This window comes from Ailuropoda melanoleuca, chromosome 20 (genome assembly GCF_002007445.2).
Source record: "Ailuropoda melanoleuca isolate Jingjing chromosome 20, ASM200744v2, whole genome shotgun sequence".
Taxonomy (NCBI): domain Eukaryota; kingdom Metazoa; phylum Chordata; class Mammalia; order Carnivora; family Ursidae; genus Ailuropoda; species Ailuropoda melanoleuca.
The window spans coordinates 1,826,280-1,841,151 of NC_048237.1; the positions used below are offsets into that span (position 1 = coordinate 1,826,280).

The window sequence follows — 14,872 nt, forward strand, 5'->3', positions numbered from 1 at the left end:
GGAACCCTGAGGTTCTGATAGTGCAGCCAGACCAGTCTTCGGAACGGTCTCTCTCCTCCAAACTGTCCCAGGATCCCTCCTGAGAGTAGGCTTTCCCTGAAAACACAGTGTGTGTTCCCACTTTCACACTCAGACCATTACATTTGCCTCAAGGACTCTCTACTCCCCATTTTTTAGTACTGAACCCCTGATGCATACCTATCTGAAGACTATGTCCCTCATCCTTGCCCACTTTAAAACCTCAGAACAATCGTGTTGCTTTAGATTGCATTTATCAGTGGACAGGTCGCAGGCACTGTGTTAGATTGCAAAGATATAATGCTAGAGGAAAAATATACCCAACAACAGGTCCCATATTGTCTAACAGGAAAGATAAGATAAACAGATACATAAACAAATATATATGCAAATTGGGATGAGTGTTATGAAAGCAATAAACAGGAGGCTGAGAGGAGATTGAAGAGTGCAATTTACATAGGGTAATCAGGAAATGCTTTTCCCTCCCAGGGAAGCAGTGAATGAGGGGGTGGAGAAAAGTCAGAATTTTTACACTAATGAACATCCTACTGCTGGCAAACACAGAATGAGGGGAAAGGAGTTTCCACCCAACAGAGACACATGAACACATCGATCACACAGTCCAGTGAATGACACTACTCCACAGGGAATGTTAGCTCAGATCGGTGCCAATCCACCACACCTCTAATGTCGCTTTCCCTGAGATACGATGGTATGCGTTTGCACTGTATCTTCCAGGAAAATTGTATTGTCAGAAGAATAGAGCACAATTAGTTGATTTTCATGGCCACCAGTGTTCTCTTTATAATGGTACTCTAGAGAGCTGTGCTAAATGGCCAGAGATCAGAATACGTCTGGGTGGATATCTAGTTAGTGACTTCAACTTCTCAGGTCCAACCAGCTTCTAAATTTCCGTTCAGCTCAGCAGTTCATTATTGTGTTCCTGGAGTTAGCAACACAACATAAAACATATCATCCGCATCTGCCATTGCCACTTTTTTAGCAAAACTCATATGGACCTTGAGAGTGCAAATCTGAAAATCCCAGGGCATTTTCTCTAATTTTTCCAGGAGGGGTGATGGAATTCCATCTGAGGACAACAACAAATGTGGTGTGACATGATCTGAAGTTAAGCAACCTTGTTTTTCTTATGCAACTTTTTTGGAAATCGGTATGACACCACATCCAAACCAAAATAGCACACATTTATTATCTCACAATCCCGTGGGTCAGGAGTCCAGGCACAGCCTCGCTGGTCCTCTGCACTGCGTATCACAAGACTGCAGTCAAGGTTTTGGCAGGGACGCATTTTTCATCTAAAGGCTTGACTATGGAAGAATCCACTGCCATGCTCATTCAGGTTTGGGGCACAATTCATTTCCTTGCAACTGCAATGACTGAGGAACCAGCTTTTTTGCCAGCTGTCACCTGGAGGTCCCCCCCAATTATTCCCTAGAGGCTGTCCAGAGTTCCTAGCAGTCTCCTGCAGTTCCTTTGGGCTTTTCCAACATGGCTGCTTATATCATCAAACCAGCAAGGAGAATCTCTCATCCTAGTCGGCTGAGACAGAAACTTTTCTAACATAACATAAAACAGGGTGATGATCTATCACCTTTGCATACGGTGTTGGTTAGAAGCTCGTCACAGGTCCCTCCCACACTCAAGAGTGGGGGTTGTCCAAGGGCATGGACGCTGGGAGACAGGGATTTATCTCTCTACTACAGTCCACCATCTGACCCCCAAAGATTCGTATCCCTCCTACTTGCAAAATACATTCACACACACCCACAAAGATCTCAAGAGTCTCATCCCATAATGCATCAGCTCATAGACAAAATCTCATCATCTAAATTATGTCCGTGTTCTCATGCAGGTCCTCGGTGTGATCTGTAAGGTACAGCTCCTAGGGCACAATTCCTCTCCATCTGTCAAGATGTGAAACAAGTGATTTGCTCCCAAACACCTGGATAGCAATGTTAGAACAGACATGTCCAGGAAAGCATAAGATAATAGCTGTAGAAATTTGGGTCCAAAAGAGGATGGATGAAATGAAAGGCAAAAAGGACTGACTGAAGTCCAGCTGGACAAACGTTCAGAGTTCCTTGATTAGATTTGCGGCCTGGAAATAATTCTCAATTGTGCCCTCTTGGCTCTTAGTTCCATCCTCAGAGTCATCTCTCTTCTTTCACGAAAGGTAACACACGTTTGCAGTTAAGTAGTTTTATCAACCTGTTTCCTGCCAGTCTTAGGGGTCCAACAGCCCGCTTTTATTTTGTATTCTGTCTCTCTCAATCCAAGTTGGTAGAGTTTCTGCTGAAATAATTTTTTCAAAAACCTCGTGGGTCTCCTGTGGATTCCAATGAAGTTGACTCCTTTAGAAAAAAAGCCACCCCCAGGATCCTTTCCAGATAACCTCCCTCTGTGGCTCCTCCTCAGACAGCTGCAAGACCATCCCCTTAAGCTTCCTCGAAGTCCCATGGTTTGGTCCAAAAGCACATCCAAACCTCTTGGAAGAGCTCCTTATGTGACTGAATACTCTTGCCTTTCAATCTCTCTGAGGTTTTAACAAAAGTTTATATATAGTCATATTCTGCTGTCTTCTTCTTGCCACATTATCTTAATTTTAGCCTCTTTTTCCATTTGAAGAGATTGAGAATTTTCAAATTCATCCAGTGCTGGTTCCTTTTTGTTTAACAATTCTTTCCTCAGTTGATCTCTCTTCTCTTCGTCTCATTATAAGCAGCAAGAAGAAACCCAGCGGCACCTCCATACTTGGCTTCGACATATGCCCAGCTCTACAACCACATTCAGCTTTCTGCATCATTGTGGGAGGCCATTTCAAAGTTTTCTACCACTACCTAACAGGATGCCCCTTGTCCAGTTCCCAAAAACAGATTCTTCACTTCCTTCTAAGATTTCATGGTCATATCCTTGAAGCCCAGATTTCTGTTAACCCCTAATATAGGGCAGATAGAGCTTTATCTAGAAAAACATGGCCTGGCTTCCCTCTCTGATGCACGCCAGGAAGCCAGGACCATGCAGAGAGTCCATTCATAACTTAAAGCCCATGAGGGGTCATACCTGAGAGGTATTTCAAGGACTGTTTCTCTCCTCCTCCCTCCACCTATTCCCAAGTATTTGGCATCCACCGTGTTTCTACATCCAGAAATAGAAACTCCCAGAAACAACTTAGAAACTCCATAGGACCGCTAGCAGTGCTATGCTTCTTTTAGGGAGAGACAGTGGGAAGAAAATTCTATGGCTATAACTAGAGATAGAAAGAATTCCCAGATAGTGCAGGCTGAGGATTTTCAGAATTTTTGTATCCCATTTGTTCAGAGTATGAGAAGGTCAGAAAATCAGGATAGAGAAGAAGATATTAAAGTGTGGTACCTTTATTTGTTTGTTTGCCAAAACTAAAATGCTCTAATGGCTTTTTCCATATCATTAAAATAAGGAAGTTAAGCTGGGGAGCCTCAAAAGTCCTTTTAATCCTAATTTTTTGCGTGTGAGTCTATGGTTTGAAAAGATGCCATTTAAATTAGTGCTGGTGTTGAAGTGTAACTCTCAAAATGTTAGTCTTGGTGCTGAGGCCAAGCCCTTGGTGAAGGTTTAGTTGATAGCTCGGAGTTGTTGACTCCTATTCCAGCCACCCAGAACTCAGGGAAAGCTGNATGTGACTGAATACTCTTGCCTTTCAATCTCTCTGAGGTTTTAACAAAAGTTTATATATAGTCATATTCTGCTGTCTTCTTCTTGCCACATTATCTTAATTTTAGCCTCTTTTTCCATTTGAAGAGATTGAGAATTTTCAAATTCATCCAGTGCTGGTTCCTTTTTGTTTAACAATTCTTTCCTCAGTTGATCTCTCTTCTCTTCGTCTCATTATAAGCAGCAAGAAGAAACCCAGCGGCACCTCCATACTTGGCTTCGACATATGCCCAGCTCTACAACCACATTCAGCTTTCTGCATCATTGTGGGAGGCCATTTCAAAGTTTTCTACCACTACCTAACAGGATGCCCCTTGTCCAGTTCCCAAAAACAGATTCTTCACTTCCTTCTAAGATTTCATGGTCATATCCTTGAAGCCCAGATTTCTGTTAACCCCTAATATAGGGCAGATAGAGCTTTATCTAGAAAAACATGGCCTGGCTTCCCTCTCTGATGCACGCCAGGAAGCCAGGACCATGCAGAGAGTCCATTCATAACTTAAAGCCCATGAGGGGTCAGACCTGAGAGGTATTTCAAGGACTGTTTCTCTCCTCCTCCCTCCACCTATTCCCAAGTATTTGGCATCCACCATGTTTCTACGTCCAGAAGTAGAAACTTCCAGAAACAACTTAGAAACTCCGTAGGACCGCTAGCAGTGCTATGCTTCTTTTAGGGAGAGACAGTGGGAAGAAAATTCTATGGCTATAACTAGAGATAGAAAGAATTCCCAGATAGTGCAGGCTGAGGATTTTCAGAATTTTTGTATCCCATTTGTTCAGAGTATGAGAAGGTCAGAAAATCAGGATAGAGAAGAAGATATTAAAGTGTGGTACCTTTATTTGTTTGTTTGCCAAAACTAAAATGCTCTAATGGCTTTTTCCATATCATTAATATAAGGAAGTTAGGCTGGGGAGCCTCAAAAGGCCTTTTAATCCTAATTTTTGTGCGTGTGAGTCTATGGTTTGAAAAGATGCCATTTAAATTAGTGCTGGTGTTGAAGTGTAACTCTCAAAATGTTAGTCTTGGTGCTGAGGCCAAGCCCTTGGTGAAGGTTTAGTTGATAGCTCGGAGTTGTTGACTCCTATTCCAGCCACCCAGAACTCAGGGAAAGCTGAATGAAAAGTAAGTTCTAAGAATTAGGAGGCCAATTTGGCTAATCAGCAGTCAGCTTATAAATGAAAATGAGCACCTTCCTGGGAACGTCACAAATACACACCAAAAATCTGTCACATTCAAATTCCAAGTGTCAGTGTTCAATTTTATAAAATGGATTAGGTCTCCCGACTGGAGATAAGGTAAACCTTCAGATCAAATATCTCCTTTTTCCATCTCCCAACATCTCTTATTTACTCTCCTACCATTAGTAATTCTGCTTCTGTGTATGTTTACATTTATTCCAGAGCGGTCGCTTGCATTGTTGTCTTGTGTTTTCACTCAAGTGAAAACTTTAATATGGTGATACTGGAATGCGTCCCCACAGTCCCAGCAGTCTAGGGATCAGGGCTGAGCACTTTTTAAAAAACTCCTCAATTTATTCTAATGTGCAGCCAGCCTTGAGAAGCATTGGCCTAGGACATTTTAACGAGGCTGCTCCTCGGTCTGGCCTCTAGGGGGCAGTCCTGTCCACTAACACAACTCCCAGAATTATGAGAACATGCTGACACTCTCTGGGGCCCGGTGAAGGGCCAGAGGCCGAACTTAGGGCAAAAAAGGGCTAGAGCTGATAATTAGAAGCCTGAATAATAATGAGGTCATCGAAGGCAAAATTACTTTTAGATTCTCCTAAACTTTGGGAAACTCTGTGAGCAACACTTTCCTTTTCCTTCAAGTGTGATTTTCCCAAGGCCTGTCTTACACCCAATCCCAGGCTTGTAAACCTCTTCATTGTGAGAACCTCCCCCACTTCATTATCATTTCTTTGGATACAGTTCACTTCATAACAGTTTCATCCTTTATTACAACCCCACTCAGAAGAATAATTTGGTCAGAAGAAGTTGTTCCTTTGTCTTGAGCAGGTCACCCTAACCTTCACGTGGGCCCATTGGTACTCATGTCATCCTTGACTCTTCTGGAATGACAACTGCAGCAGCCAAGATCGCAAGGTCTTCTGAAATATTTCTCAGAAATGACTTGGATAAAGGCCACAGAACTTTTGTGGTTTAAATGTAAAGATGTATCAAAGTAATGGTGAGTTGTGGGATTGGGAGGAATGGGGTACACGATTAGTTCAAGGAGCTCAGGAACTGTTGTAATAAACATTCAGCCACCTACCTATCTGGTTAAGAATCAGTAGTGGAGGGGCGCCTGGGTGGCATAGTGGTTAAGCGTCTGCCTTTGGGTCAGGGCATGATCCCGGCATTATGGGATCGAGCCCCACATCAGGCTCCTCCACTATGAGCCAGCTTTTTCCTCTCCTAATCCCCCTGCTTGTGTTCCCTCTCTCGCTGACTGTCTCTATCTCTGTCAAAAAAATAAATAAAAATCTTAAAAAAAAATGAATCAGTAGTGGGCCCTGGGACATTGATCTTTTTTGAACAAACCTGTTTAATATCCTTAAAAAATAAAGTGTTACAAAGAAATTAGAGAAAAATTATACAATTTAAAAAATGGCAATGGATATGCACAAATAATTTCCAAATTAAAAAAATAACAAATACAAAAATGACAAGAATCTAACCTCAGTGATAAAATGCACATGAAAACAACAAGGAAATAATTTTTTTCTCTATCAATCATTAAATAATATTTTTAAGCATTAGATGCTGATGTCATGAAACAAAACTTAGAAAACGCTATAGAAATGTCAATGTGTATAGTCATTGTAAAGGTTATTTGTTAATAAATATAAAATTATTTTACACAACAATTCTACATCCAGAAATTTATCCTTAAGAAATAGTCAGAATAATGAACCACAGAAGCACAGAAAGACAAATATCATATGGTTTCTCTCATCTATGGAACATAAGAACTAGGAAGATCGGTAGGAGAAGAAAGGGATAAAGAAGGGGGGGTAATCAGAAGTTGGAATGAAGCATGAGAGACTATGGACTCTGAGAAACAAACTGAGGGCCTCAGAGGGGAGGGGGTGGGGGAATGGGATAGACTGGTGATGGGTAGTAAGGAGGGCACGTATTGCATGGTGCACTGGGTGTTATACGCAACTAATGAATCATCGAACTTTACATCAGAATCTGGGGATGTACTGTATGGTGGCTAACATAATATAATAAAAAATCATAAAAAAAGAATAATGGACCACAAAAAAAGCAAATCTCAACAAGTATTAAAGAATCAATGTCATACCGATCAGCTTCTTCTACTGCAGTGAACAAAGTTAGATACTATTACTAAAAAGCCAACTTCAAATAAAAAGAAATGCACTCCTAAATAATTTATGAAACAAAAAAGAAATTATAATTGAATTGTTAGAATATTTACAACCGAACGATTGTGAAAGGCCCACATTTTAAAACTTGTGCGATGAACTGAAGCAGTACACAGAGAAAATTTTATAGCCTTAAAACTAGATCAAAACAAAAAGACTGAATGTAACGAGCTAAACATTCAATCAGAAAGTTTTAAAAGAGAATAAGAGCATACAACGAAAATAGGAGGAAAAAAATAGTAATAATAAGAGCTGAAATTAAAGAAATAAAGACAAAGAAGGGAAGGAAAGAATCATTTAAAAATGGTTCTTTGAAAAGAATCAGAAAATGGGCAATTCTCTGATAAAATTTGTCAAGGAAAAAAGCAAGACAGAAAAATGTTGTGTAAAGGAATATCGTAACTACATAGTAAACATTTAAATAATCATAAGACAATGCAAGGAGTAAATTCGTACAAATAAATTTGAAAACTTGAACAAAATGTAAAACTTTCTAAAAATTATAGTCTAGCAAAAGGGACAAGAAAAAATTGATAACTTGAATTTATTTGTAAATTAAAGAAATTTAAAACTCCATGCATACATATGGTTTCACAGGCAAGTTACATCAAATCCAAGACTAATAATTTCCATACCTTAGTACTGAGAAAAACGAAAACAAGAAGACATTTTATGAGACCAAGAGAACCACAATGACAAAAATAAACAGATAGATTGTACATGACAATTATAGACCAATATTACATATGAAAAGCAATGACTACTCCTAAAAATATTACCAAACCAGCATTGGATATTAAAAAGTGTTACCAGTACACCATGATCGATTAGGATTTATTTCAGGAGTACGAGGAGTGTTTAATATCAGTGAAACATACTGCACATAAAGCTATTAACTATAAAATTCTCTCACTAAATGCAGGAAAGTGTTTTGGTCAAGTTTAACATAGTATTTATAATTAAAGTCTTTCCACAAACTAGGGAGAAAAGGGATCTTACTTAACCTGGGAAAGGGAATCTTTGAATTTGTTTTCAAAGTGAGATGGTTAAAAGCATTCCCTTAAAAATCTGAAAAAGACAACAATTTCCAATATTATTCTTTCTATTGTACATTTCACTAAATGTCTTAACGAGTGCAGAAAAATAATAAAAACATTAGAACTGGAAAGAGAAAACACACTTACCATTAATCACACATGGCTGACTCCGTTTCTGGGGGAGAAAGTGTACAAATGAGCCTAGAATATCTCTTCCTCCCAGAAAACTAGGAAACTATCACGGACCACAGAGCTCATGTCAAAAAGACCAGGAGCCAGCCTGAAAAGATTTCTGCTGGTAAAGATGGGACAATTCCCACATAAAAAAAGATCATGAATCCAACAGATTGAAACACACCAAGTATGTTTAAATCCATGAGTTCATAAAGGAATCCTCCTCAATTACTTTTGGGGGTTTATCGTGGTTGCCTGGGATTTGCTTGGGACTATTTCAGCGCTAGAACCAAAAAACCCCATGTCCTGAGGAATCCCCTCCATCTCAGGCAAACAGGAATGTCTGGCCACTCTAAAGGTCACCAGCTCATTATCTTGAAAACTAATAAATGAATGGAAAGAATCACACACTTAACCCCAAAGAAAAGTCAAGTATTTGACAAGAAAAATTATCTTTATAGAAATACTTCAGTTAATGAATGAAGTAGAAATGATATCATTAGAATATCATCATTTTGCAAAACAACTCCTAATCAAACAATAGATCTAGTCATTGTTTATGAACAGTCACTAACAACACACACACACACACAAAAGACAATCTGACATTATGTGTCTCCTGAGTAAAGTACACAGCCCCAAGATGTCTGGGATTTGCTTTAAACTAAGCAGAAGTGGGAGACGTACAGATGTGTGTAGGATGATGAGGGTGAAAACTAACACGATTGACCATGAGTTGGTAATTGTAGAACCTGGACAATGAGTACGAGTGGTTTCATTACACTATTCTCTCTTTTGTAGATGTTTGCATTTTCCGTAATTAAAAACTTTAGAACAACATAGCTACATACAAAAAAATTGTCAGAAAGGCAAAGACTTATATTTACAATGTCCAATGAATCTTATTTAAACCAGTCAAAAGAGGAAAGAAAATGTTGTCAAACAGTGATGCTTAAACAAATTCAGGCACACTTATACAACAGAGTAGTGCGAAGCTGTAAACAGCACATTTTCACGTGCAGTTGAATGACCTATGACATGTTCATGTACATAAGGGTAAACAAAAATATTTTAATTTGATCCCAATTCCCTGAAAGTACGCATATTTGCATTAAAAATACTGAAAGAAATACAGCACAATGTTAACAGTATTTATCTCTGGGTGATGAGATTATGGTTGGATTGTACTGTCTACGTTCTCCTTTTTGGTTATGTCTATATTGGACAGGTTTTCATGATAAACAGCATGAGGCATGTTACAGATCAATTAGAGAAGAGAGGCCTGGAGGAAGAGAGGCAAACACAGACAGCAGGAAGTGTGACTCAGCTTGCGTGGGCAGGACCCGGCTTCCAGCTCTATAGAGGCAAAACCGCAGGGCCACCCAGCTCCAGTGACACTACAAAGGGCCTGGCAGGTGGCAGGCAGAATAAGAGCCATTGCTTGAGTGGGAAGGACCCCGAGGATGCAGTCCAGGCTGCTGGCTGTGTTATGCACACTGGCGGCCTTCATCCACCTTGGTAAGGAGCGCACCAACCCTGCGGCCGGGGCCTGAGGAAGGAGGTTTGGGAAAGAAGTTAGAAGAGAACATGACTGTGCCTTTCCCCACTTTGTTTTCTGGGTCAAAACCTGAATCTTTGTGACAACTTTCTTGGGAGCAATGGCAGCAGCTAAGTCCTGTTTTTCTTCTTTTCTACAGGCTCCAGCGATGCGGACAAGGTTCGTCAATCTCCGAGTACAGTGTTTGGAGAGGAGGGACAGTCTGTGACCTTGGACTGCAGCTTCGCACTCAACTATAACTACTATGTGATGAACTGGTATCACCAGCCTCCCAACGGAAAGATGACTCAAATCATTAGCATGTTTTCTGATAGCAGCAGCCAAAAGTAAGGACGATATGCTCTGTCCTTTCAGAAAGGAAGCAAATCCCTAAAGCTGACCATCACGGGCTTGCAGCCTTTGGACACAGGCGTCTATTTCTGTGCCACTGGAGAAACTACACAGTGAGAAGAGTGACAGGGAGAGCCTTACAAAAACCCCCTGCGCTCAGCGTGAAACAGCCACCTGCTCCAGAAGCTTAGGAGAAAACAACCCGCAGGACAGGAAAAGGGTAGACAGAAGACACGGTGGGTGGCACTGGTGGGTCTAGAGAGGAAGCTGATGAATGTTTTAGCAATAATCTTTGCACATCTGGTATCAAAGAAAGAGTTGTGGTTATAAGATCCCAGCCTCAAAAGCATTGTCATCTCGGAATCTTGGTGCCTGAGGATGACGTAGCTGACCGAGATACTCATCTGTCTTTTCCATCTGCCCAACATCCATCCCCCTTTTCCAGTGACAACACCTGGATTTTCCCTGGGTAACCAAGCCACGCCTCCTCCTACCCCATATCTGGGTGTAGATGAGGCAAAACCCACCCTTGTGCTCCCTGACCAATTAACACAGTTCACCTCTCTGACCACAACAATTTGTTCAGGGATGGGTACCTGGCCCAAACCCCAACCCAGAACTTAATGTGAAATTCTTAGGACTACTGCTGGGGAGGTAAGAGGCTAGGCTGGAAACCTAGAGCTGCCAGCAGCCCCCTTCCCACCACAAAGGAAGAGCATGATCCTGAAAAGAGAGGGTGAACTGAGCTCCCACAGCATTGTTTGAGGCTCCAGACCCTGCAGCGATAGAGATCTACTTGGGATTTTCCAGTTATACACGCCATCTGCCTTAGCTTATGTTCCCCCAAAGAAGACAAGGATTCAAGTGCAAGTGGTTTAGTTGGGAGGTGATCCCAGGGGCTCTGGGAAGCATGACAGAAAGGGAAGTCAGCCAGTGAAGGGCACATGTGTTCTCAAGCCAGCTGCCACTGTGGGCACCCAGAGTTTCATCCTACCAGGGATCTCTGAGAACCAGTGTGAGACACTTGCTTCAACTTGTCCCACTTGAGAGCCAAAAGAGCTAAGATATTGATACCCCAAATCTTGTGTGTCATGGGTGGAAGACAACTCCTGGGGATATCAGTGCTGCCTCCCCAGCACTTAAGTCTTCCAAGCAGGCTGGGCAGTAAGAGAAAGCCCTTAGGCCAAGAAACTCAAGTTCTGGCAGGAGAAAGGGAATAGTGCGTCCAAGTCACAAGCACAAAGGGATAGAGGGAAGACACCAGAAATGCAAGATAATTATTTTCTCTTTTTTTATAAATTAATTTGAGTTGGGTTTTCTATCACTTGCAATCAAAAGGGACCTAACTAAAAAAAGATAACTCAATAAAGACAACATTGGGTAAAATGAATTAACCAAATAAAATACTTTGAAATTACTTTTTTAAACTTTTGGCGTGCTGTTGCTGAGAAAGGTTACAACTCTTCAAATTAGATCAGTTGTTCAACTCTTTCCTCCCACATGATCCAGGGTTGCAAGGAGGAGGGACTATTCTAACACCTGTACCTCTGATTGCCCTGGACATTTAACTGTTCCCTCCCTTTTCAGACTCTTCCTGCTCTGGGTCACCTTGCTTAGGGCTGCCAGATCAATCTCCCTACAGCATCCATCTAAAGAATCTTGCTTGCTTAAAACTTCTGGATTCCTTGTGACACTGTGCTTTTCCCAAATCCCAAATTCTCCTGCTGTTTGCCTCTCCTGTAATATGCTTCCTTCCATTCCTACCTTTTGAACTCACTATCTCTCAAAATCTATTTCACACCTTGATGTTTCCGAGGATAGCACAGTAGCATTGAGCATGCCTAGATCTCATATCTTGGTTTCTTCTCTTTTTTTAAGATTTTATTTATTTATTTATTTATTTATTTATTTATTTATTTATTTATTTATGAGAAAAGAGCATGAGCAGGGGGAGAGGCAGAGGGAAAAGCAGACTCACAGAAGTGCAGAGCCCAACAGGGGGCTCGATCCCAGGACACTGAGATCATGACCTGAGCCAAAATCAAGAGTCAGATACTCAACTGACTGAGCCACGCAGGTGTGGCTCGTATCGTGGTTTCTAATACCATTTTTCAATAAAAGGAACCAGAGCTCCTTGGAGAAATGGCTGATTCTAGGGCTGAGGCAAGACGAGGCTGAAGCATCTTGGAGTGTTCCAAAAAAGCAAACCACCACCACCATCCATGATGGGGCTATGTTAAAGGGACATAGGAATCAACTGAGAAAGTTCGCTGTGGCCAAAGCTGGAACAATTGGAGCAACAAAATAAATAAAGTAGCATTGAGTAATAACCCAACGTTCAAAATGAGTATCCAAGGGTCACTGATATAAATTATCGAATAAATAAATGAGGGAGAACAGACCAATCTCCCATGTGGAAGAATTCTAAATATGTAGACTCTCCACACTTCCCACTCCTTACGTGTGTTCCTCACACAGTGACTTCCTTGCAAAGGGACAGTATGGAAAAGGTGACAAAGAATACCTTTACAGTGGAAAAACCTGACAAATACCACCTTAGCCCAGTGATCATGGTCAACATCAGCAGAGACAGGTCATGTTGGTAGCATGTCCCCTTGATATCACATGATGAGAAATGGTGTTTACTTCCATGGTCTTCCTCCTCAAAACCCATAACCCCAGTCTAATCATGAGGAAATTACCAGAAAATTCCCAGTTGAGGGCCATTCTACAAAATATCTAACTAATACTCCTCAAAGTTGTCCAGATCTTCAAAAATAAGGAAAATCTGAGAAATTGTCATAGCCAAGAGAAGCCTAAGGAGACATAACTAAATGAAATATGGTCTGCCAGCGGGATTTGGCAGGAGACAAAGGACATTAGGTAAAATCAAAGTAAGTCTACTAAACTATGAATTTTAATTAATAATAATGTGGTAAAACAAATAATGTGTTGGTTTATTAATTGTGGCAACTGTACCATTGTCAGATGTTAATAATAAGGGACACTGGGTGTGCGGTGTATGGAGACTATGTGTACCATCCTCACAACTTTCTGGTAAATCCAAAGCTGTTCTAAAATTAAACATTTATGGGGCACCTGGGTGGCACAGCGGTTAAGCCTCTGCCTTCGGCTCAGGGCGTGATGCCGGCATTATGGGATCCAGCCCCACATCAGGCTCTTCCGCTATGAGCCTGCTTCTTCCTCTCCCACTCCCCCTGTTTGTGTTCCCTCTCTCGCTGGCTGTCTCTATCTCTGTCAAGTGAATAAATAAATAAAATCTTAAAAAATTAAACATTTATTATAAAAACTTACAAAACTGTAGGTTTCATAGGGCCTGCATTTTGTGGAGGGAGAATCACAATGTTATGTATACGCATATCATTATATATACAGCAAAAAGAGTCTTTAACTGTGCTGTCCAAGACACAACCACTAAGTAGAGGTGGCTCTTGAACACTTGGACTGTGACTGGTCCAAACTGAGATGTGCTGTGCATGTGAAATATACACCAAGTCTCAAAGACTTAGTATGAAGAAAAGAATGTAAATAATCTCATTGGTATCTTTTTATTGACTAACGTTGAAATGATATTTTGGGTTTATCGGGTTAAATAAAATCTATTTTTACAATTAATTTTATATATTTATTTATAGTTTCTTCTAATGTGGCTAATAAAAAATTTTAATTATGTATGTGGCTCACATTGTATTTCTATTGATAGCAGTGGCCTAAAATAATAGACATGAAACGTTAACAATAGCTATTCCTAGTAGTGGAATTCAGGGTGATTTTTTTAGCTTTCCTTTTTCTAATTTTTCTTCAGTAAATGTGTGTACCTTGTACCATAGAAAAAAGTAATAAAAATAAAAAGACACAAAGAACTATTGCTATGAAATGTCACACTAAAAGACGGAACCACGGAGCAGAAATGTCAAGCTGCAGAGTCCTTCATTAATTAATTATTCACCCATTAATTTGAATATACACATATTAAGTATCCCATGTACAAGGCACTGGGATAGCCGCTGGGAATACAAATACACACAAAAAAGATGAGCTATAATTATTTCCTTCAATTTCACAGTCCACTGGGGAAATTAAGCTTGTAAATAAAATAAGAGAACACTGTACGGTCAGTGATACCGTGGTGATTCCTGCAGGCAATTCGCCTCTATTTCCTGCTTTAAATGCTGCTGTTTTTCTGGCTCCGACCTTCGTCTAATTCTTTTTTTTTTTTACCCCTTTTTTTTTATTTTAATGATTTTTTTAATATTATGTTAATCACCATACAGTACATCCCCGGATTCCGATGTAAAGTTCGATGCTTCATTAGTTGCGTATAACACCCAGTGCACCATGCAATAGGTGCCCTCCTTACTACCCAGCACCAGACTATCCCATTCCCCCACCCCCCTCCCCTCTGAAGTCTTCAGTTTGTTTCTCATAGTCCATAGTCTCTTGTTTCATTCCCCCTTCTGATTACCCCCCTTTTCTTTATCCCTTTCTTCCCCTACCGATCATCCTAGTTCTTATGTTCCATAGATGAGAGAAATCATATGATAATTGTCTTTCTCTGCTTGACTTATTTCACTTAGCATTATCTCCTCCAGTGCCGTCCATGTTGCAGCAAATGTTGAGAATTCGTTCTTTCT

The 14,872-nt window shown here is 40.6% G+C and overlaps 1 protein-coding gene and 1 gene segment (V, D, J or C); both read left to right on the plus strand.

The window, feature by feature from the left end:
• LOC105234922 (T-cell receptor alpha chain C region) overlaps positions 1–14,872 on the plus strand; it is a 560,983-nt gene that overhangs the window by 332,646 nt on the left and 213,465 nt on the right. The gene's annotated exons all lie outside the window — the stretch shown is intronic.
• On the plus strand, positions 9,792–10,281 carry LOC117797300. The segment is given in 2 exon segments: positions 9,792–9,847; positions 10,027–10,281. Coding segments are annotated over 2 exon segments (246 nt in total).